Consider the following 23302-nt stretch of genomic DNA (forward strand, 5'->3'; position numbering starts at 1 on the left):
GCACGAAAGAGAGCAGCTGATTCAGCATTACCTCTTCCTTTTGGTGCAAAAGCAGCCGGAGGTGGGTAACAGACAAATTCCAAATTGATTCACGCATGGCGCAGCAGACGGCCTCTCCTTGCCTCCTTTTCTCACACATTTCCAACAATAATTTGAGGAAGTTTCCCTTTTCTCTATCATCAGCAAACAGTTTTCTACATTCTAAATAAAAACAATAATAAAATGTGTCTAGGAACACGTCAAGAGCACAGCTGGCTCCGTAACTGGGATTACAGCGTAATTCATTTACAAAATGCGGTATGTACATTATATATCTATATATATACAGTAATGGGTAAGTTTCATGACAGCTATGGACTATGAACGAATCAAGTTAATTTTTCCTCACTTTTCCTAGCAAATGCCAAGGCACACGTTACATATAACCTGAAGTGCATATTTTGTAAGATTTTCCCAATAATGGCAGTAAAAAAGACATAAACTTAGTTTGGCATTTACATTTTAGACCAATCCATCATAGTTTAGGCCCTCTAAAGATCGGGTGCATAGGAAGATATACAATCAAATGTTGACATTGACCATGCTGCTGAATCTGCTTGGTAAGATAAGGACTTACGCCTACTCAAAATAAGTAATAACTCGGCAAAATAAATGAAATCTGAAATAAGAACATTTGCATCGTCGGTCATGACATAAATAGTGAGAACAAATTGCCAAGTGAGTGTGAGTATAGTACATGAACTGTTGCATGAGGCTGCCCTGACAGTCACTCAGCAAACAGACAGTATATACAAAGCCTGTTCTTGGACTCAAAAAACACTACATAACACAAAGACAGGCATTACAAATAACTATTTTCAAAATAGATGTGACTGTATGCATGCACCATAAGGCATATTACTATATATACTGGTACGTGTCAAAAAAAATGTTGATAACAGTACACTCACGGAAAAAGTAAATTGACACCGAGGTTGATATCTCATACTACTGGACCAACTTTCGGAGGTTTTTTTGCATATTAATGGAAATTTTGTTGGTCACCTTTCCAAAATGTTTAGTATTGGAATATTTCATGATTATGTAATCATGAATTAAATCCATTGAGAACTATAACTGAAATATCTGAGATTATCAAAAGTGAGAATTGATATTTTGACATTTTTGATGACATTTCAATGTGAATAGATAGAGCTACCCAACAAACTTACTAACATTAAAGGTTAACACTCCTGGCACTTCAGGTGGCTAAAATATATGTTTTGTATTCTTGATATTTTGCAAATATGCAATATTTCTGCCAAATAAATCAAAAATTTCATAACGTCATGTTTTCAGGGTAGCAGTCTAATATGATATATAAAAACATATTTATCGGTGTCCATTTACTTTTTTCCGTGCGTGTACATGCTGATATGATATGTGTGACGATGCACCTGAAACTCATTAGTAAAGGTTGACACACGCGTGATAGTTGATGGCATCATTTTGGCTAGAGGAAATTATTTGACAACTGCATGACAGACAATACATGAATAGAATATGCCATGAAACTGCTGCAGGATAAAAAGGCCATGCAGTTGTGTATATGGTAAACCTAAAGTTACACTTTTACGGGATGCAAATCATGACAGCCCTAAATCACTGTTTTTACTGACCATAAGATATTCTGGAAAATAACATAGTCATGAAAAGACTGTCGAGTTTCACTATAACCACACTTTACACAAAAAAATATTCATCAGTAGAATTACCAGAGACACACATTCCGTAAAAACACTTAATCCTACCTATAAGCAGCACAGTCCTGTCATACCAGATTATTATCTCCACCTGAACTGTAGAAGATCCCATGGAAATATACGTTACAAATGAATAACACTTAACAAGTAATCCTAAGAGTGCCCTTAACTTGAATCAACAAGATCATCATCGTCCTCTCTGATTTTTCCTGTGGAGTCTTTTATTTCTGTCTCCATGATTTGGAACCTATAGTCCTCAGCAGGGAGTGGTCCCTTAGAATTTGCAAAGCTGGCACTCGCTGACAGGATAAAGTCCTCATTCATTTTGAAGGACAAGTTAGTGACAAAACGAAATTTATCGCCTTGCAGAAGCACATCCCATGAGATTCCTAATAGGGAATCCAATGCCAGAAGGTTGCCCTTCTTGTAGGAAAATCTTGCTGGTCCAGAGTGGACCCCAAGATGTAAAATATCTAGGTCCATGTCAAACTGACATGGGCCTAGGTCTGTTTTTCGATTTCTGCTCCTGCTGCGGAGCCCACACTGTATTAGATCCAATTTGAGTTGGTGCCGCCTAAACGTAATCCTTTGTTTAGCTGAATCATTCTGCATTCGGCACGTCTCAATTGAATCTTTGATAAATGACATTGCTTCATTGCGAAACAGGTCATTTTTTTCTCGCCGCCACCACCTTTGCTGATGCCAATGACACCGTCACATCCAGAAAAAGGGAGTCCTCTTCGATTAAAGCGCCTTCAATAATCAGTGATCCATCCACTCTGCTGGTGATGGTGCGAATAAGGATGGATGATTTGCATCCTCTGACTTTAGCTGCATCCCTAATCCGGAAAACTGTCCCTTTCGCATCCACTGCCACAAGAAGTTTACAAGGGGCAACTGCTGGGGGTGTGCCAATACCATTCTCTCCATTGTCGCAATTTGCCAAGTGGACAGGCACATCTGTACTGGCCACTGCATCTCTTGGTTGTTGTGAAACAGTATGCCTATGGTGCTTCTTACTGATCTTTCGCTCTGAAACAAGACAATGAAAAAAATAATAAGTATAGTACAACCAAATTGAACAGCACTAGGCTGCATGTACTGCACCACATGGTTCCTGGCATTCTGCCCTGGGCTTGAGCTTGATCCTGCTTGGACAGAGTGGGGTTAGTAATGAAACAAAATGAATACCTGATATAATACACAACAAATCTGAGGATCTTCATGAAGATGAAAATCCAATAACACAACAGATACTATTGATTTCAGCAGCATCCGGGAATCAGCAACTCATTTTGGATTGCATTTCACTTCATTGTAACCATTGGCATAACACAGTTGTTCACATCATTTTATTCAGCTTAAATATCAGACTGACTTTAAATCAATGTAATTACCTTTATTGGCATCGGGTACACACAGGGCAGACACTCCAAACTTTTGAAACTGATCAGTGTCTTCTTCCTTTACAGTAAATTCCCTTTTGAATCTATCCACAGTGAAGACAGTCACTGGATGAGGAAAGATGTCCTCTCCTTTCACGTAAGCTGTGGTCCCACGCTCAAGCTTCGAAAAAATTGCCAGCTGGCCAAGGCTAGCCTCCCCACATTTCCGCTTGGATGCATTTCCTGAAAGAAAAAAAATATAGTAAAGATGCTATCCAGCGAAGCAAATGGGGTGTGTTGAACAGCCCTCTCAAAACTTAAGCTGTACATAAGGCTGTGCATAAAAACTAAGCAGATTCAAGAACCCAAAATTAATTAGTCTGGCCGTAAATTTAAAACCTGGTCTAAGTACAAAACCAGCAGTTTACTGCTGAAAAAACGTATATTAAAATCTAACATGACCTGCAGGCCTCAAACACTTGATTTGATTGCGTCGGTTGAGAGTTTTTAATGTTGAAAAGGTCTAGATTGGATAACCCCATCTAAAATGAGGGGGAACTCAATGTCGCCAATACCTAGAAATGAGGAGGAGGTACCCGTCTCTCTCTTTGCCATGCAGACCTCGGGGGGGGGGGGGGGGGGGGGGGGGGGTACCTCACTGATAGCAGAGGGTTAGGCCTATCCTGCTCATTGAGTCATGAGCAAGTCCATGGCATGCGAATTGATTGCATGGTCAAGATGGCTTAACTGTTGATAATACGTGAACAGTAATTTCCATCCAAAAGCCCATCTATGCATGGCAACAGCAGTTTATTAGAAACTGCAGATGGCAACAATATCGGGCATAGTTGTCTTTAGTAGAAAACATCTTTCACAAGATAAAACTCAGGCACAGAATGTCATCAAGACCAGTCAAGGGTTAAAATTCACGACGCTATCTGGCAGATAGCGTCGCAAATTTTAACCCTGGCAACGCTATATCTGGCAGATAGCGTCGCAAATTTTAACCCTTGACTGGTCTCTGGGTCTGCTCTTTCCAGGGAGCGTAGGCCAAGAGCAAAGTGACCATAGGCCTTGATAGTTCAAAATGCAGAATGTAGGCCTACCACTCAGGAAACAATTCCCTCAATGAAAAGACTTGGCAAAATCAAATGCTTTGAGAAAACCATTCAGATACCCTATTCTCAGGGGCTTGTGGTATTCGACTCGATGACTCGACGACGCGATGACTCGATGACGCGATCAAGTTGGAATCTTTTTAAAGAATATCACTGCCTGGACTGTAATTTATACATAGAATCATAAGTGGAGGAAAATAAAAAAGAACCGATCATTACCAACCCCTTTCCAGCTGTTTTCACCGTATCTAATCCGACCATTTTTCGTTTCCTACAAGTTCGCATTTTTGATAAAACCATGCGCCATGTTGCTATGCAAGCTTACCGTCAATACAGCTGAATACACCTAAATATAGCTGGTTCAGATCAACCTCCTACCCAGGTTCTTTACGAGCAGAAATTCCAATGTTAAAATGACACGCGAGTTCCTGGAGACAAGGTTGGCTCTGGATATCCGTTCAGCACGGCAATATTAAATGTCCTATACACCTTTCCAGAAATGGGGCGCTGAGTGTCCGAAATAGTGATGTCATAAGGGGAAACTAGGCCTGTGGTGGAGGGACAAAGGAGATAGTCATGGTTGACCAACACACTTGGATGCCTTTAATGACGGACAAGGGGGAAAAAGTTAGTTCCAATGCAAGCCACCAATTTCGGAAAGCATGTATAGGGGCTGATGTATTGGGGGGGGGGGGGGCAGATGTCAAGGGGCGGAAGAGGGACTGAGTGACTGAGTCTAAAAAACTGCACATATGCGAAATTCCGATTGTTGACAGACTACCACATGACATCTGACATTGGCCACTAGAAGCTTGTTTGTCAATTAAATCTCCGGTCATTTTGCATGCTATGAAACTTCCGCGAGTCCTTTAAATATCAAAATCAATCGCGGGGACCAATCTTCAGTGGCCATGGCTGGGGGGGGGGGGGGGGGCACATCCTTCTACATACCGTAGCTGGGTATGGGAAGGCCGAGCTAAAACCTCTGCTGTTGCAGCGGTAGCCCGGAGACCAGGATCATGGGATTCCGTATTTTAGCAAAATCCATAGCAACGATCGCGTCATCGAGCCATCGCGTCGTCGAGTCATCGAGTCGAATACCACAAGCCATTCTCAGGTAGGTCATACTTTCAACACTGGTAGGCCTAACTATTTCACTTATGCTACCGCCAAAAGAAATCAGTCTTTTTTGTTACGCTCATACGGAGGACATCATTATTAATAGAGAATGTTATGATATTATTGATGCAGTTCATCTAATTTTCTAATGGACTGAATAGTCAGTCAGTAAAGTCATCTGAAGGACAATCTTCGTTACATGCCATAGGCCTTAGTCCGAAAAAAAGGATACATTAATTTCCAAGACTGAACTGTTTGTCCATATTCATTGATTCAAGTCCAGAGAGAATGATGAACTTAAGCAGCTATAGTTTATCCTATTTAGGCGCGGTGTATCATCAATGGGTGTGGTTGTATTACAACTCCATAAGATTTGTAGGCCTATCAAACACTGGGGCAATGAGACGGGAAATCGAAATCAAATTGAGAGAAGAATATTAATAATATAAACATACCTGCAGTCCAAAGAGTTAAGGGGGCACGAACTTCTATTGCACTAACGTCGAGGTCCCATTCATTTGACCAGCCTAGGAAGTGGACGAAGTACCCTTTTTCTGTGATGCGCACTATACGGGCATCCTCCCATCTACCAAGTTGGTCCACAGCTTGGACACGCTGTCTGGGCTTTGCTTTACTTGATTCGTTCATATCCATAGCTAACTGAAATTTTACTCGCGGTCAGGAGACATATTATACTTCCGACTTCCCTAAGACACACAACTGAAGTAACAACTTTCTCCCAAATATCAGCATGATGAGGACTAATTTACTGTGATGAGGCAAAATTAGCAGTAATTTGGTCGACTACAAGGCAACCAGGATGTGATAGCAAGATCGGTTATGTAACAACATATGTTGACCTCAGCTTTTGGTCGGGCAACTCAGCAGGAGGTTACCTGGCACAGATAAGCTGAGAGCTAAAGTCAATAAACTATTCCTCAGAAACTCTCCCCTCATCAAATATCCATCCCCCGGCATCTAAGGCATTTTCGATTAGTTGGTGGGGGATGGTTAGGAGAGAATTTTTACAGGGCTGGTTTCCTCATGTTTTGCATCTGAATTCTTTTACAACACTGGGCGAAAAACAATGTTCAAGACTTAGATCAGAAGTAAGAGAGTCCCTTGGCTCCAATAGAATCTCCAGTGGCCTGATGGTCAAAACACCTGCCTATGATGCATGCGCCTGGGTTCGAATCTCAAACTCGAGATTATTTTTTATTTTCTATATTCTTTCCGTGGTTCATTTTCAAGTGAATATTCATTTTTTTATTTTTCATAAAAAAGCTGAACTCCACGACAAAACAATTGACAATATCATTAATGTTCCCTGATTTGCAAGGTATGCCACAGACACGTACACAGAGGGCATATACCACTAATCAAAAATGTAGTGGACGCAAGCTCATTTTTGCTCTTCGGTCCACGGCAGTCGTGGAAATAACTCTTTCTTCGGAGAACTTTGACCTCTGTGACCTTGAAAAATTGGCCAAAAAAACCCCGTATGATATGTGATGTATCTAAGACAAGACCACCATTGATTTATTAAGCCTTTAAGCAGTTAAATTGTCAATGTTTGACCAAATACTGCATGCTTTCAAACTTGATTTTTCCTAATGTAGATGACATCCCACAACTCTTCAATAAAGGAAAGTGATATCTGGACATTTTTGGAGAAATGAGATAGTCCAGTTGCCCCCTTTTTGGGCTTAAGCGTGCAATAAGGTCTGAACCAGTTTTTTGGCAGTTTCTCTATCTATGTTATCTCCCGGTCCAGAATCCGTCAGGTGCCAGGCTGCACCCTTGGGCAATGAAAGATATCTTCTTTTCCATGGCAACCACTTATAAATCGCTTTTTCTTCCGACATAGAAGTCGTATTTACACAAATAAAACAAATGAATATATGTAAATCAACACCGGCTACCATTTTAGTGCAATAAAAAGATGGTTAAAGGTCAAGGTCACTGGGAAAAGTCAAGGTCATTGCGCAAAATGCACTTTTTTGAAAGTCTTTTTTCATAACATCAATTTCCTCTTGCTAATTACTGGCATGTTTGATTATAATAATGTGTTTATTACCGTAGATAATGACTTTAAAAATGACGTATCAAGCATAACTTGCAAATGAGCACTTCTCGCATAAATGGTGCAAAGATGATATAAGGCTGACATCTAGCCTTATTTAAAAAGAAAAGGTCAAGGTGACGATCTCATATAAGCCAACTTTCCTCACTTTGTAGTTTGTCATTAAAGGGTAACTCGTGTCACATTTCACCATATAATGTTTTAGCTGTTTTTGACAAATGACTACATCACTTTCTCATAAATCGGTAAGGTTTTCGAATTGAAATGCACATTTTCTAGAAATTCATGGTTTTAATCCCGCCCGGATGGCTCACTTCGATGCCGTTGAAATCGCGCTACGCCGACGACGTTTTCGTTAATGACGTCACAACATGAACATTTTCGCGGTCGCAGTAGTTTACATTCCCGAGAAAAAAAAAATTTCATTTGCTTACTTACAACTGCCATTGACCATTGACATTCCATCCTGTCCTTACACAATATATACACGATAAGAACTGAAGATTATGGAGAAGAAGAAGAAAAGGGTTGTTGGGTGGCGTTGTGCTGCAATGGTTTGCGGCAACACCAGCAAAACTGAAGGTGTTGGGGTTTTCCGCTGGCCTGACCCTATCAAAGAACCGGGCCGTCACCATGAAGTTTGAGTCAAGAGGTCACCAGCCGGTGGTTCATCTTCTCCTCCTGATGCTCCGCCGGAACACAACTTCGAGAACCAACTCCAAATTCGTCTGCTGTTGGGGGTCTTTCAGCACATTTGGAAAAAATCTCGAAGTAACGAAGTAAGGGAAGGGAGGGCCCCTCCCCCCAAAGTCCACAGTCCTAGTCGTTTCATCATAAATTTCCTAGTCCAACCAGGAAATTCCATCGCTGACGTCATAATAATGGTATTCCTAAAACTATTTTTAGACCTCATTTAATATTCATTAGATTTTCCTGAGCGTACGCGAACTACTGCGGATATAGCTCCTTCCTAGAGCAAATAGGAAAATATTCGCTGGTCTGACTTGTTCATGTTGTGACATCATGAGGTCACGTGACTTAGTGCGGGTTTTTCAAAATGTCTTCGGCAGTTGGCCAGTCTGACGCGATTAAAACAGTGATTTTATATTAAATCTAATCGAAAATGGAAAATTTGAGCTTTACATTTGTGATCAACAATTTAAAACGGACGTATTTCCGCAAAGTTGTAAATCACATCATAGTATCACTTAAAGTATAAGAGTATCGCATAGTGGTTTGACTTTCCGGATTTTTAAATTCAAATGTCCAACGTCATAACGTCATATTTCAAACAATGAAGACAAACTTGAAAGCAGTCTTTTTGGAGGAATTGATGCCAAAGCAGTGGAGCACAGTTTTTTTCGCGCAATTTACCAAGGAATCAACGTTTTTTTAACTTCTCTGTTACATTTATTTGTTGCCAATTAGTGAAGCACATTTTTATACAAATAGTGGATGTTTGGGAGTCCGATATGGAATTTTGCAAAATTCCATATTGGACGACCTTAAACATCCACTATTTGCTATATTATGCAACCAAATGTCTTGGCAAAGAAATCAATCCAAAGGAAAATAATGAAACAATTTGTTTTTAATGAAATATACAAAATGTATATTTTAGGATCCGTTACAACATTTTTTTGGATCCGTTATTGCTTTTTTGGATCCGATACGATGTGATGACTTGAAATCACATGATGTGAATCGAGTTACGCTATTGGCCAAGAACATTTGGTAGCATAATATTATCTGATGTCTTGTGGATTCCAGGCATGTTTGTCATATATGTAAGCATTGATTTTAAAGACTTTTCCCCTCTCTTGGCTCCGCAGTAGGCCATGTACAGCCAGGGCTACTTTTCCATTTTCTAGCCGATCATTATTTTGGCTCATAAAAATGTCTCTGTTAATAAGTTTTATGACACTGCGTGCGGCCAGCGTTTGTGTTAAATGAAAGAAAGATCATATCCGTGCAAAATCAGTTGGCAATATCGTTAATTGAAAAAAAAGCACTTGCGGACATTCGTCCGAAGCTCCAGCTGGGAATGTGTGTGGATATCATATCTAGAGGTCAATGGTCATATGGAACAAGATAGAGGTCCATGATATAATGTATATGCGCCCGCCTTAATGTTGATATTGAGAAATCAGAAGTGGATAATATCACGATTGATTGATATGTTGTAGACAGGCGTGATTTCAGGCTGGGACTTTAATACACCACTTATTTTTTCAGGTTCTTTTGGGTATCGATCAAGGAGTAGTATTTGCCAAACCAACCTTACGCGCGTTTCTCGTTGATGATGGAAGGGCTACATGAAAGGGTACGTATTATTTGCAATAGCTATACAATGGTCAAAATATATTTCTTCGTGGAGTTCTAATGGTAAAAATTGGAATAACTGTAATATATATTTCGGGTCTACTTAATAAATGATATTAGTGACCATTGTATTATTTCTTTTCAGTGTCCCCAAAGACAAACGAAGTTTAAGAAAACATTGTATGCTGCGATAAGGTCCATGTCAAGAATACTAGTATAAATTCATAATAGGTAATTACTATTATTACAATACTCTTTATTTGTAGCACTAATACCGAAAATCTGACATGTCTTTTAAGATTTAACTTGCACACATTTAAAACAGCATCTCTATATTAATAGTGTGTCCAACACTGTTAACACATAAAGGGAACTTGACTAAATTAAAACATACTGCAGTTGAAGTAAAGACAGTGGGAGAGGTGAATTCAAGATCCTGAGTTAACATTTAACATAACATTTAACATTTTTAACATAACAGTTTAGTCAGGGTTGAGTTGTTAGGATCGATGAACATGGATGACGTTCATTCTATCAGTTACACTACATGTATGTTTCGGTTTTCAGGTAGAAATGCACTCGATGAATGTGGACTCGTGTATTTTCTCTGGTAAGGATGGAAAGCGCACTGCGACCAGTGTAGCAGGACCTCAACGAATACGTACAATCATATATGTGATGCATCCTTACTAGGAGAACCTACCATAAAAATGTTATTGAAAACGAATCACTAATAAGCGAGATATCACTCTTTCTAGGTTTTCACTTTTGGCCCCCTGGTGGCCAAGTTGATAATCAGACCGGACTGAAATTCAGGGTCAGAGGTCACCTGACCTAGGGGATCATTTGTACAAAGTCTCAAGTTCATAGCTTTCGGGGTTAAGAAATGTGCCGCAGTTAATCTCAAATGGCCAATTTACGCCATTTGACCTCTGTGACCTTGACAAGTACGTCGAATCAAAAACCCGTACATATGTGATGTATCCTTGCTAAGAGTATCTACCATAAAATGTTTACCAAAAACGAATCAGTAATAAGCAAATATGGCACTATTCAAATTTTTGGTCACCGAAATTCAGTGTCAAAGGTTATCTGACCTAGGGGGGTCATGCGTACAAAGTTTTGATATGAGTACAAAGTTGAGGAGAAAATGGGTTTGATCAAGACACGATTTCTGTAAGTGGTTGCCATGGAAACGAAGATATCTTAAATCGCCCAAGGGTGCCAGCCTGGCACCCGACAGATTCTGGACCAGCACACGTCATAGATAAGGAAACTGCAAAAAAATTGCGTTCAGACCTTATTCCACGCTTTTCGGCTCTGCCACTGGACTAAGAGACATTGCGAGACATTGACAAGAGTGGTAAAACTGCAAAAAGCGACAAAAGAGGACAAAAACGAAAAAAGTCACGATTTTCCAGCCAACAGCACCAAGATCAAAGACCAGCCCTGGCCACAATAAGCAAGCTATGAGGCTGAAAATTTAGAATGTGATTAAGGAATATCTTTGCTGCTCAGGAAACAACTTTCAGAATCAAGGCCTACGTTGTTTCAAAGAAATTACGTAATGAATGGCCAGACAATAAGATTTGTCAAAATGAAACCGAACTTAGACAGGGGCTAGGTTGGCACATATTGGGGTCAAATTAAGTTTTTTTTCTCATTGCTTTAGCTTGTTTTGACCTTAAATCAACAGCAATGCAATATTCTAAATGAATTATAGTGATTTGACCCAAAATGTAGTGTAAATGTTGAGACAAGACCACCATTGATTTTTTAAACCTTTAAGCAGTTAAAATGTTTGACCATGTCGCATCAAATACTGCGTTGGGTTGTAAATCTGAAATGTTGATTAGATATTCCGGACAATCGGGCAAGTAAATGGTGAAAAGTAACCTGGCAGTTGACCAAGGAAATTTTTTGACAATCGACAAATTGGACAAACGCTGATATTTCCACTCTTTTCAGCCAACTGGCAGAAAAATCTCAAAACACTCCCCTATTGCCATATTAGCAAAATTCAAATTAAATTTTTTCATCAAATAATTCCTTTATATCTTTAGACTTGCCACACCAAATATTTTTTCAACTAGTAGAGTTACCCATGGTATGGCTTAAGCCACAACCACATTAGTAATTTTTCTTCAGCAAGATACGAGACATTTTGGTTCCTGAAGTCTCCAACAGATGGCAGGGCGAAAGTTGCAAGTTGACTGCTCTTCAGTGGTCTGTCACTTTGTTCGCTACTGATGACGTCATCAACACGGAACGGTCAACTTCGGCAATGTCCGGCAATTTCCGTGAGTTTTAGATCAGACAAAATTCCTGAATAAAATCGCTAAAAAGTCCACATTCCCGGCAAATGTTTAGACTGAGAATCGATCATTTTGTGAACGGAAAGGTAGTGCAAGGTTAGGTGAAGTTTCAAAGAGACAGTGCGCACGGTTGCCGTGATTTCCTTGGAAGTCTATAGATTTAGTAGTGTAGATACCTCTCCAAATATGCACTCAGTGACAGTTAAAAAACATACTCGTGTCTAAGGGATAGGTCTGGAGCCTACAACCTCTGAATATTCAATGGTGGTATTGTCTTAGCCTTGGTAGGAGTACCTATCAAAAAAAATTCATAAAAATCCGCCCAAAATCACAGGTCCAATAGCATGATTTATGTTTTTGCAGTACGCCCCCTGTTGGCCAAACCAAGAATAATTTTGGAATGAAATCTGGTGTGAATGGCCCCAGAGTACATGTGCACAAAGTTTTAGGTCCAGACCTCAAGTGGTTACGATATGTGCCGCGTTAACATAAGCCGACGACGGACGACGACAACAGATGCCACGTCATCGCATGGGCTCATGAGGTGAGCCAATTAACTCATTACTTTAAAGGACACGTAGATAATTCTCATCATACTGAAAGATATATTCTCAATATGTGTCAACATTTCTGCATACGTCCCATGATATGGCCGGTATTACTGACATATCCTGACCCATATAATGACACATAATGATGTAATAATGAGATATAATGGGTGTATACTGCAATTTCCAAAGAAAATTGCATTATACCAAGAGAATACTGGAAAAGATTGCCTCATTATCACACATAGTTTTGATGTTCCGGATCATCATTTTATATACTGGACTGTACAGACTCATTATAATTGAAATATCCCTTATCCCCTAGAACCCGAGCCACTGGTTTCTGTGCCATGGACAAGAGTTACATATACATGAGCGGCCGGTTTTGGTACCAAATGGTTATGGCCCTTTGCTATCAGCTACTGAAAGAGTATTAGTTCAGCCACCTACCACAGGATGTCTCTCCCATCGCTCAGCGTGTTTCTGACACCAGTCAAGCAGACAATCGTTTTATAGGGCAGCCCAGCAGGGTGCCTTGGGCTGGGAAAGAGCCGATTTCGGTGGAAATGTCGAGAAAGTGGCCACCACTCGCATTTTCGCCTCCGTTTAAAGAAATGGGGGCATCTTCTTTCATTCAGGACTCTTTTTTTATAGATAGAGGAAAGCTAGAGGAACATCACAAACTTTACTTGAAAGGTCTTTCTCTTATAATTTTTATTCTAGATTTTCAAATACCCTCTCACTACCTAAGGAACCCAGGGTACGGTGTTGGGTACCTCTTGGGAACCCAGGGTCCCAAGGGTTAAATATATCTCATTTCATCCCATAACATGCCTTATATACTTAAATGTATTGTGTTGTAAAGGTCACAATTTCAACCCAATTCATAGAGTGCAAGCTATGCAAATCACCAGCAAATCATGGGAACATGTGAAATAACTCAACATGCACATAACCAGAAGTAAAAGGGTTCTTTTGCAGCAGTTGACTTACCTTAGTACCACAATTATTCCATCAAAGACATTGAAGCCATTGCTAATGTATCCAAATAAACCCTCAGCAATCAATTTGAGAGTCATCTCTGCAGCAAAGATGGCACAGAAACATATATTGCTGTATTCCAAAACCAATGTCCATCGATCAGGCTAGAAAAGAAAGAATCTTGCTAAATGAGATGTATTTCTCACAAAACAACATGAAAGTAGATCTTTAAATTGTCAAGAAACAGAAAATGAAATGGTCAGGGCCATTGTGCTCACCTCCTGACAGACAGTTTATTATGTATGATGAAAATTTGCCAATGATCAAGCCCTTAATTTTCAACTTTAACCACATGGTGGCAAAACCAGACATCAAACCTGGCTGAAATTTAGTCTGCAAGGATTCATAACATAGGGCAACATATATGTACCAATTTTAAAGTCAATAGCTCCAGTAAAATATACGAAACATGCCGCCACTAGCCACTTTAGGCTATTTGATTTCTGTGACCTTGAAAAGTCGGTCAATTCAAACACCCGTGTGATATGTCATGTAAGGTCATTACATGTATCTATGCATGCCGACTTATCGGTGGTGAATTTCAGTGCTAAAATGTCCTCCTTTCAACGCTGACACAAAGGGCCAGGAAATCCGTCGGACAAACCATCATGAACGGGTGGCCAATCAAGAGATCAGAAATTCGAGATGGCGGCTGCAAGGGGCACTTTCAGATGTTACCCTTCAAGTTTACCCCTCATCAAATGGACTAGAAATTAAACGAAATTACAAATAAGCATATCAGCAAATTTGAGTCCAAGACCAGTGTAGTGCTTGGAGACTGTAGAATGGTGAAGATAGCTCTAAAAGTGGTAAAACCACTAATGACAGTGGTTGTACGGCAGGAACACTAGTGAAACACGTCTCTTTTTGCTCGAAACTGGTCGAAATGGCACCCCATATAGGTTGCTCTAGGCCTACCGCGGCATCCCTATTACGGCACAAGACGGCAGGTACACCTATCTAAGTGCTCGATACAGCATCTCGAGGTTATGCATGCATGTTAAGAATAATTAATTATTTCGTCACATCATACACATGTTTTAGAAGAAATAATGATGATTCTCTGATGTTGATGTTTGGATATTTATGCCATGTTCACAATACACATGCCAGGGTCTACCAGAACAATTTTGTCTTGGATAACTAGTCGTACATGATTTATAGCGGCGAGTTCACTGATGTGTTAGCAAGATGTTGAAATTGGAAATGACTGACTCCTAAACCGACCGATTCTAATTAAAATGGGATGCAGGTGGTTGACCCCGATTCAAGGTAAAATCAGGTCATTGATTATCACATCATTGGTGAGGATGCGGTCCGTCATCTTTTTCCTGGTTCCTGTTGGTTCGTATCATCCTGGATTCATATCGTGCATCGTTTTGTCGGGTGATTGGTCAATGATCGTCGGTCAGTACTCTAAATGATCTAGGTCTGTAACGTAATTTATTTAATTTGAGGTACGAACCGCGCAATACACGAGGCGATTATTTAATTTGAGGTACGAACCGCGCAATACACAATACACGATGCGCAACTGGCATCCTACCTGGCATTTCACATCAAGATTCCCGCCAATTTCCCTAAATAGCCTGTGTTTGGTCTTAAATCTAATACTTTGTCTGTTAAGACCCAATTGGCCAGGCATATTGTTAATTGGGTCCAGCTCTATGAATGTTAATTGATTAAATGCAATTTAACTTGAACACTGGTACATTTATCAGTTAACCCTTTTACAGAGGGAACTGTCCTAGAATCTTAACAATCAGCATCATCTTGATAGCCGTGTTTTCACTATTGAAAACCATAACGGTATACTGGAAATTTGATATACCTATTTCTAAGGCCTATGCAATGCCTACGCAACAAATAAAGTTAAAGTTATGAATAGAAAAAAAGAGAATTCAAACAATATTCAATGAAAAGGCCAGGGACCATTGTGCTCACCGGTATTAAGGTAACAACTTAATTGACAATGAATGTTCCTTGAGATATGACCAAAGAAGAGTCTGAGGTACATCATAGGGCACTTCATATGTCCATGTGGAAGTCCTGAACTTAGGCCAACCTTACATTTGGGATAATGTGCAACAAATATGAACTTAATTGTCATTGCAGTTAAGAAACATGCCATAGTTAGGCCACCAAACAGCAAATTCACGGCATTTGACCTCTTTGACCTTGAAAAGTAGGTCAAATCAAAAACCTGTAAATATGTAATGTATCCTTGCTGGGAGTACCAACCATAACATCTTTATCGAATACGAATCACTAATGAGCGAGATATCACACTTTCTAGGTTTTCACTTTTTGCCCCCTTGTGTCCGAGTCGAGAAACAGATTAGAACAAAATTCAGTGTCAGAGGTAACCTGACCTAGGGGGTCTCGTGTACAAAGTTTCAAGCCTATAGCCCTAGCAGTTACGAAACGTGCCACAGTTACGCTCAAACGGCCAATTTACACCATTTGACCACTATGACCTTGAAGAATAAGTCAAATCGAAAACCTCTAAGATATGTGATGTATCCTGGCTGGGAGTACCTACTATAAAATTTTCATCAAAAGAAAATCACTGAAAAGTGAGATATCATATGTTTGGGGTTTTCAGTTTTGGCCCCCTGGTGGCCAAGTGAAGAATCAGATCAGACCAAAATTTGCTGTCAGAGGTCATCTGACCTAGGGGGTCCTGTATAAAAATTCCAAGCTCATAGCCCTACCAGTTAAGAAACGTGCCACAGTTACACCCAAATGGCACATTGACGCCATTTGACCTATGCAACCTTGAAAAATAGGTCAAATCAAAAACACGTATGATATGTGATATATGCTTGCTAATATATATATATGCGGCCTACCATAAAAATTTCATCAAAAATGAATCACTAATAAGTGAGATATCACACTATTTTTGTTTTCAATTTTGGCCCCCAGGTGACCAAGTCAAGAATCAGACTGGACCGAATTTCAGTGTCAAAGGTTATCGGACCTAGGGGGTCATGCATACAAAGTTTTGAGTCCATAGCTTTAGCGATTAAGAAACATGCCACTGTTTTTGAAATGGGATACGACGGATGACGACGACGGACGACAGACACTGCGGTGTTGTATAGACTCACGGTGTTGTGAGCCAAAAACAAAAATTTTGTGTACGTTTTTTACCTATTTATGCCATTTTGTGTACCTATTTTTCCAATACCTTTTTTTCCGATACTTTTTTTCCAGTACTTTCATTTCCTGTACCTTTATTTCCGTACCTTTTCTTCCTGTACCTTTTTTTCCTGTACCTTTATTACCTAGATTCCCTGCAGACATCATGCCAAAATATTTGATTTTTCTAGCATGATCCACTCAGGGAAAATATGCAAAATGTTCCTGTTCCACAGTATCAGTTGTTTACCATGTCATTTGATGTTGTATACAAACCTGATTATGATATTCAATTCCCATGCTAAGTGTGTTGATAAGAATTGCTAGTAGTATTCCACGTTGAAAAATGTTCCCGTCTGTTACTGTTTTTACTTTATCACAGAACTTTCTCCAGTGACCTGAAAATACAAAGCACTCAGTCTCATTTATTAACTCCAAGCTAATTTCAAACCATATATTGAAATGCTCTTGCAGAGGTTCAACTTTTTGTGCGTTGTAACTCGAAGATCCTGAATTTACCCTTAACCCTTTCGTTACTGCAGGTATGTGCCAGTCCTGTACTGAGTAAAATTGAGGGATTTTTGGATCTTTTTTCTCTCAAGCCTGGTGCTCCATAAACATAAGATGTTGATACAAACAACTGGTTCTCATCAATAACCTATTAACTAAAATTCAATTACTAATTAGAAAAACTATGCTTATTAATGCAAATTAGGTATCGTGACCTACATGTAAATAACAAATTATGTGACTTAATTACGTTTGTGGAGCCCTTGATCCGGATTCGGATTCTGTTTTATCTTCTCTCAAGATCGTCCATTGTTCTCAACCAAAGCGTGAGCCTTATCCCTCAACCCCACAAAATAGCAAGGAAGCTGTTCCATAGATCAGCTGCCCTCCCCATTACATATAAATAACTAATCCAATAAGGGCAGCAGGGTTTAACACCTCCTTTAGGTTGAGGATATGGGTCACTGCTGCTTTGTGTGATTATTACATAACCTGACGTGCATAAACAAGCCTGTGGCACCCCAAGTAGAGATTAATTACTAGTATATATATACAATGTTTAATATACTCTTTTTCCTCAAGTATACCATCTTTAGGCACCATATTTAAGTACCCGAAGGGATGAATACCTCACATACCTAATACAAAGGTTAGGCCTCTTGGATTGGACTGATTGTCTCGGATTGTGGCGCAGACCTATGATCAGAGACACCCACTTCTTGCAGTCCACTACCATTGGTCGATGGGATTTTAAAGGAATTGAATGGGTTGTATAACCAGACACTAGTGTTTGGGCTTTATTCATGCCGTAACCGAGGCGGAACAAATGGACAATGCCCTTTCATCACGTGCGCAGAGAAAAACCACCCCGCAAGTGGTGAACCCTATTGTGTACCCCACCCAATGTATCGACACTTATTTTTGTATTAGCGGTATAGGAAGACGGTGTACATGAGGAAACAGAGTATATACATGTATCATTGCTTAGTGTAGCTAGGACTACTCCGACGGGTGGCATGGTTGATTTTTGAAAATACGTGTAGTGACTTTGATGAACAGAAATTTTACGAAGATGATAAAAGACATTTTGTTTTACTTCGAAGCTTTATGTTTGGGCCAATTTCATTAGAACTTGGACAGACTGATTATTAGGTATGTGACAACATGAGTACATGAGCAGTTTTTGCAGTTAACTGCAGTGAAAAGTCTCACCTTCCTAAAATAGAGGATTTGTAAGCACTACCTCTGCATTAATCTAAAAAATGAAGTGTTTCAATATTGGTCAAATTATGTTGACACCACTGTCTGATTGATGACGCTAATTGCCTGAACAAGAATGTTATGCCATTTTGCCTAGAGATCATTTATCTTTGCAGAAAAAAAAGGTTTTATAAACCCCACTTTCACAAAGAAACCTCAAAAACTAGCGAAGTATCACAAACTTTATGTTCTAAGGATGCTTTGTTTTTGGGCTAATTTTGTTCAAACTTTAACTTACTGGTGGTTTGTATGAACATGTATGAGCAATTATGGTTAGTGAAATGTCTCATTTTACAAAAAAGAGAGGATTTGTGAACACTCTCTCTGTATAATGATAATAATAATAATAATAATAATAATAATAATAATAACACTAATAATAATAATAATACTAATAATAATAATAATAATAATAATATTTATTAACCTCCTAAAAGGAGAACATTAAAAAGAAAATACAATGGTTACAAAATGTACAGACAGTAAAATGACAGAGATTAATGAAATGGTCCGGGGATCATGTGCTCACCTCGGGTAATGTAATGCATGTCATTTGCAGTGGATATGGGGAGAACAGTTTCTGGCTAGTTTCACCAGTTTTGATTCCATTGAATAATATTATTCTTCTTGGCTCAATGGCACAAAATAAAATTACCGATACCGTCTAAGTATAGCATTTTGGTTATAAAGTTGTCTGAATTTCAGGGTTATTGAAGAGTGAACAGGTCACATGGAAATTGGTTGAAATCCGTTCCAACAGTTTTTGAACTGTTCAACAACCATGCTCCATTTTACAAGTTTCCAATTTCCGAGGATGTGATTATTGTGATTACATTAGCACCCAAGGAGGAAATAATAGTAACCAATAACACTGCAGCTATGAACTACAAACTTAAAAATATCTGTTTAGAGTACGATACAGTAACTTACAAGATTATTGCAAGTCAACTTAGTATCAGGTACAACTCTGGATTTTCAATCTTTCACGATTTGGTAGACCATTTCAAGGCAGTCAATGTTACTTCAAATGGAACATTAATAAACGAGAACATCAATATTCCAAGGATATCAATTAAAGGCATATTACTTCTATTCGTGTCTGATTATGCCAATGGATCTAAAGTTTCTGAGATGTTTGAAAACCCAAATATCACTAAAGTACAGATTACAACAGAGGCTGTTTCTAATCAAGTGTTCTTTGAAGGAATGAAAATGTTGGATCAATGGGATGAGATCAAGAAACACTTCATGTCTGCGGATTTGAAGAAAAGTAGTGAATGTTACATGACAATGTAGAAGTATTACGGTAACTCGAATTACTACGGGTTGTGGTTGGACTTGAGAACCACAGAGGACAATCGTCTACACGGTTCATGTAAGAAGCTTCAAAACACAAAGGATGGAATACAGTTATTGATAACAAAAGAAATAGGAAATGGGCCATACAAAATGCACATATTCGTCGTTTTTGATGCTCAGGTAAACATCAGTAACTATCAAATAGCATCTTTACAGCATTAGTGCTTCGTCCTTAGCAACAAATTTGTATTAGAGCAGGACTTCGTCCTTAGCAACAAAGTTGTATTAGGACATAGTCCTTAGCAACAAAGTTGTATTAGAGTTTCTTAGTGATTTTTTTTTCATATCGATAAATGGATGAAGATGAATAAAGCCATGTTTAGTCAATGAAAGTGCATTGTTTCTATCTTTATTTATGTCAATCGGAACGACTTTTTGCTCTTACTTACTAAGGAGGAATTGTAAAACCAAAATTGATTCCCCTAAATATCCTAGCATAGAAGAGATACTTAAACTCAAGTTTGTTTTATTTATTACTTTTTGGACATTATTTTACCTACAGAAAATTGGTATCATACCAAGATCAATAAATGATTTATTATGTTAGTTAATCAAATGAAAAACTGTGTTAAACATTGATTCTAGCGAATACTAAGGTCAGTGTTAAAGTAATTAGTTAAGAAAGGCAATAAATGTAATGAAGTTAAATTACTAAGTGATGTTGAGTTCGCTAAAAAAATAATGGAAATAGAGGTAGCTGTAGATCATGTTGGGACTCTAGCTACAAAGGTTATCTTAATAAGAGTGGTAATAGAGAGAGTCATAAAATAAGGGTAGGTTTAAACTGTATTTCTAAAGGAGAGTTAACTGGTAATTCAGATATGAAATCATCAGCCTTGAAATCATCAGAATCATCATCATTTAATCTAGGTTGTTCTGATAGTTTCTTCTCACGGTGGTCAGAATACCAGAGGAGTCTATCTCCAATAATTGAAGAAGAGTTAGATCATGTTTTACCAATCAAGGAATTCAAATATTACCCTGAACTGTGTTACGCTTGGGTAAAAATGAGACCTATGGATAAGATAAAATTTACTGGTCCCTATTTAAGGAGCAATGGGACAGATCAAATAATTTTATGACCAAGATGAATAATGAAAACTGGTTTGTCTATCGAGATCAAAATGTGATACAAGACTGGAGAAGAGTGATATCACAGTATTTCGGGGATTACCCTGATTTTTATCTTAGCTTTATGATTAATGATTTTAAACTCAGAAATGATTACTGTATTAAGAATGGTTTAATCAATGAACTTTCAAAGTTATGTTATGAAACAATTGAACAATTTACTAGTTTTTATTCTACATCTCAGTTAATTACACCAGAAGACCTGGAAAATAAGGTTCAGTATTTCTACTCTTCAAGAAAGAATAGAACTTGGGGATACACTAAAAGACCAAAGAATTGGAAAAATAGATTAGAACAGTTTTACAAAGAGCTAGAGGAACTAGAAAAGAAAGATGAGGCATCAAATCACGAGGCATCAAATCATGAGTTATCAAATAATAAACCAGTAATAGCACCAATTGAAGACATCAAACCCATAGTGACTAAACCACCTGTTGTCCCTGTGGTGATTAAACCGACTGGTTCTAGATCAATTACATCGACCTTCCGTCACAAAGCGGAGCTTGGATCTACTAATGCTACAGACAGACATAGTAATGCTGCTGTTGATTCTAGCCTTTCGCATTAATTAAATGGAAGACACAAGTAGGCTTTATCCAGATTTAAATCATCAAGGTATTAGTAATCAAAATATGATCGATGAACAGAATAACCAGCCTATCGTGACGAAGTCTGACTTAAACCCTCATAATTTGAATCCTTATGATTTGAGCCCTCATGATTTGAATCCTCAAGGTTTCAGACTTAATCATATCAGCGAAGTTAAAATGTTCTTTGAAGCTGAGATTGAATGCAGACGAAAAACATTTATTAAATACAAGAAAGTTTTTGATTTTGGGTTTAACCATGCCCTATATTTCACAAGTGTGGCTACTAGCTCTGCTGGTATTTCAGCAGTAGCAGGAGTCATCACTACTCCAATAGGTTTTGCATTGGATGGTGTGACAATAGCTAGTGCCATTATTTCATCACTACCTAGTTTTCAGAAGGTCATACTTAGGAAAATTGAAAAGCATGAGAAGATATCACAATTGGCCATTTCCAATTTAACCCTATCAATGATTTGGTAAGTAAATCATTAACAGATTCGTTCATATCTACAGAGGAATTGAGTTTAATCCTCAAGGAGAAGGAGAAGTATATTTCCTTGAAGAATGCCATCAGAAAGAAACAAAAGGAGGCTAGTTCTGATACCAGTTTTGATGTAGAAACCCTTAACCCTTTCACTGCCGGAGGCGCACTTCTGCGACAATCAATATTATTCCCTTTACTGCCGGAGGCGCACTTCTGCGACAATTATCCATACACTATAAAACCATTGAAATTTCGTTATTGAGCGTGGTTAGCTTAAAGTTTGATAGATGGCGCGGTAGTATAGATGGTTCAGCAAAATATGGCGGAGGGTTTTATATTTCGATGTTTAGAAGTTTATCGAGTAATTTGAAGCCAAAATGACCAAGAAGAAACTGACTGTGTCTGAGGTCCTTGATGAGCTGGATAAAGTGAACGATTCGGACTCTGGTGAGGAGTTCGTCGATGATGATGATTTAGATCCTGACTTTGATGTAAATGATGAACAAATTAGCGATAATGAGAGTGTGTATATTGTGTTTTGCCAATTACATAGTTTTTTCAAAAAAATTGTCGTCCTCATTATAAATTCAAGATGGCGGTATGCAAATTAGGGCAAATTATGGTCCCATTTTGAAGATTAGGCAACACTGAACAACTTTTATATACATTGTTTTGCTCTATCTCCAGAGGCTTTCTCTCTACAGGGTGGAGAAATATCCATACTCAAAATCATGTTAAAACAAAGAAACCTACCGGCAGGTGAGGTAGCTAAAAATTAGAAGCTACCGGCAGTGAAAGGGTTAAGTATACTTTTTTTTAGAGGAAGGAAAAAAACTAGCACAGACAGAGATGTTACAGAAATTGAAAAGCAAGTAATACATCATCATTATTATCATTAGTTTAATGTACCACAAACATTGCCTTCATATGTTGATGCCTCATATGTTGAAGCATCATATATTGAAGCCCCATATATTGAAGCCTCAGCACCACCTTATTCACTGTAAAAATAAAAAATTAAGTAAATGAATAATATTGAAAGGATGTACAATTTCATACCTTTAATAGAGAACTTTAGTTTAGACTGTCTTGAAGACCAGGGGCCTGTTTCATAAAACTTTTTAAAGGAGTTCCTTTAAGGAACCATAAAG

The 23302-nt window shown here is 38.6% G+C and overlaps 1 protein-coding gene across 1 annotated transcript in view; it reads right to left on the bottom strand.

Moving 5' to 3' along the window:
• LOC135482751 (voltage-dependent T-type calcium channel subunit alpha-1H-like) overlaps positions 1 to 23302 on the bottom strand; it is a 603345-nt gene that overhangs the window by 313730 nt on the left and 266313 nt on the right. The window contains exons 9-10 of the mRNA XM_064763135.1: positions 17094 to 17215; positions 13626 to 13777 (exon numbers count right to left, since the gene is read on the bottom strand). Coding sequence (XP_064619205.1) covers positions 13626 to 13777; positions 17094 to 17215 — 274 coding nt within the window. The remainder of the gene's footprint in view (positions 1 to 13625; positions 13778 to 17093; positions 17216 to 23302) is intronic.

This window comes from Lineus longissimus, chromosome 1 (genome assembly GCF_910592395.1).
Source record: "Lineus longissimus chromosome 1, tnLinLong1.2, whole genome shotgun sequence".
Classification (NCBI taxonomy): Eukaryota; Metazoa; Nemertea; class Pilidiophora; order Heteronemertea; family Lineidae; genus Lineus; species Lineus longissimus.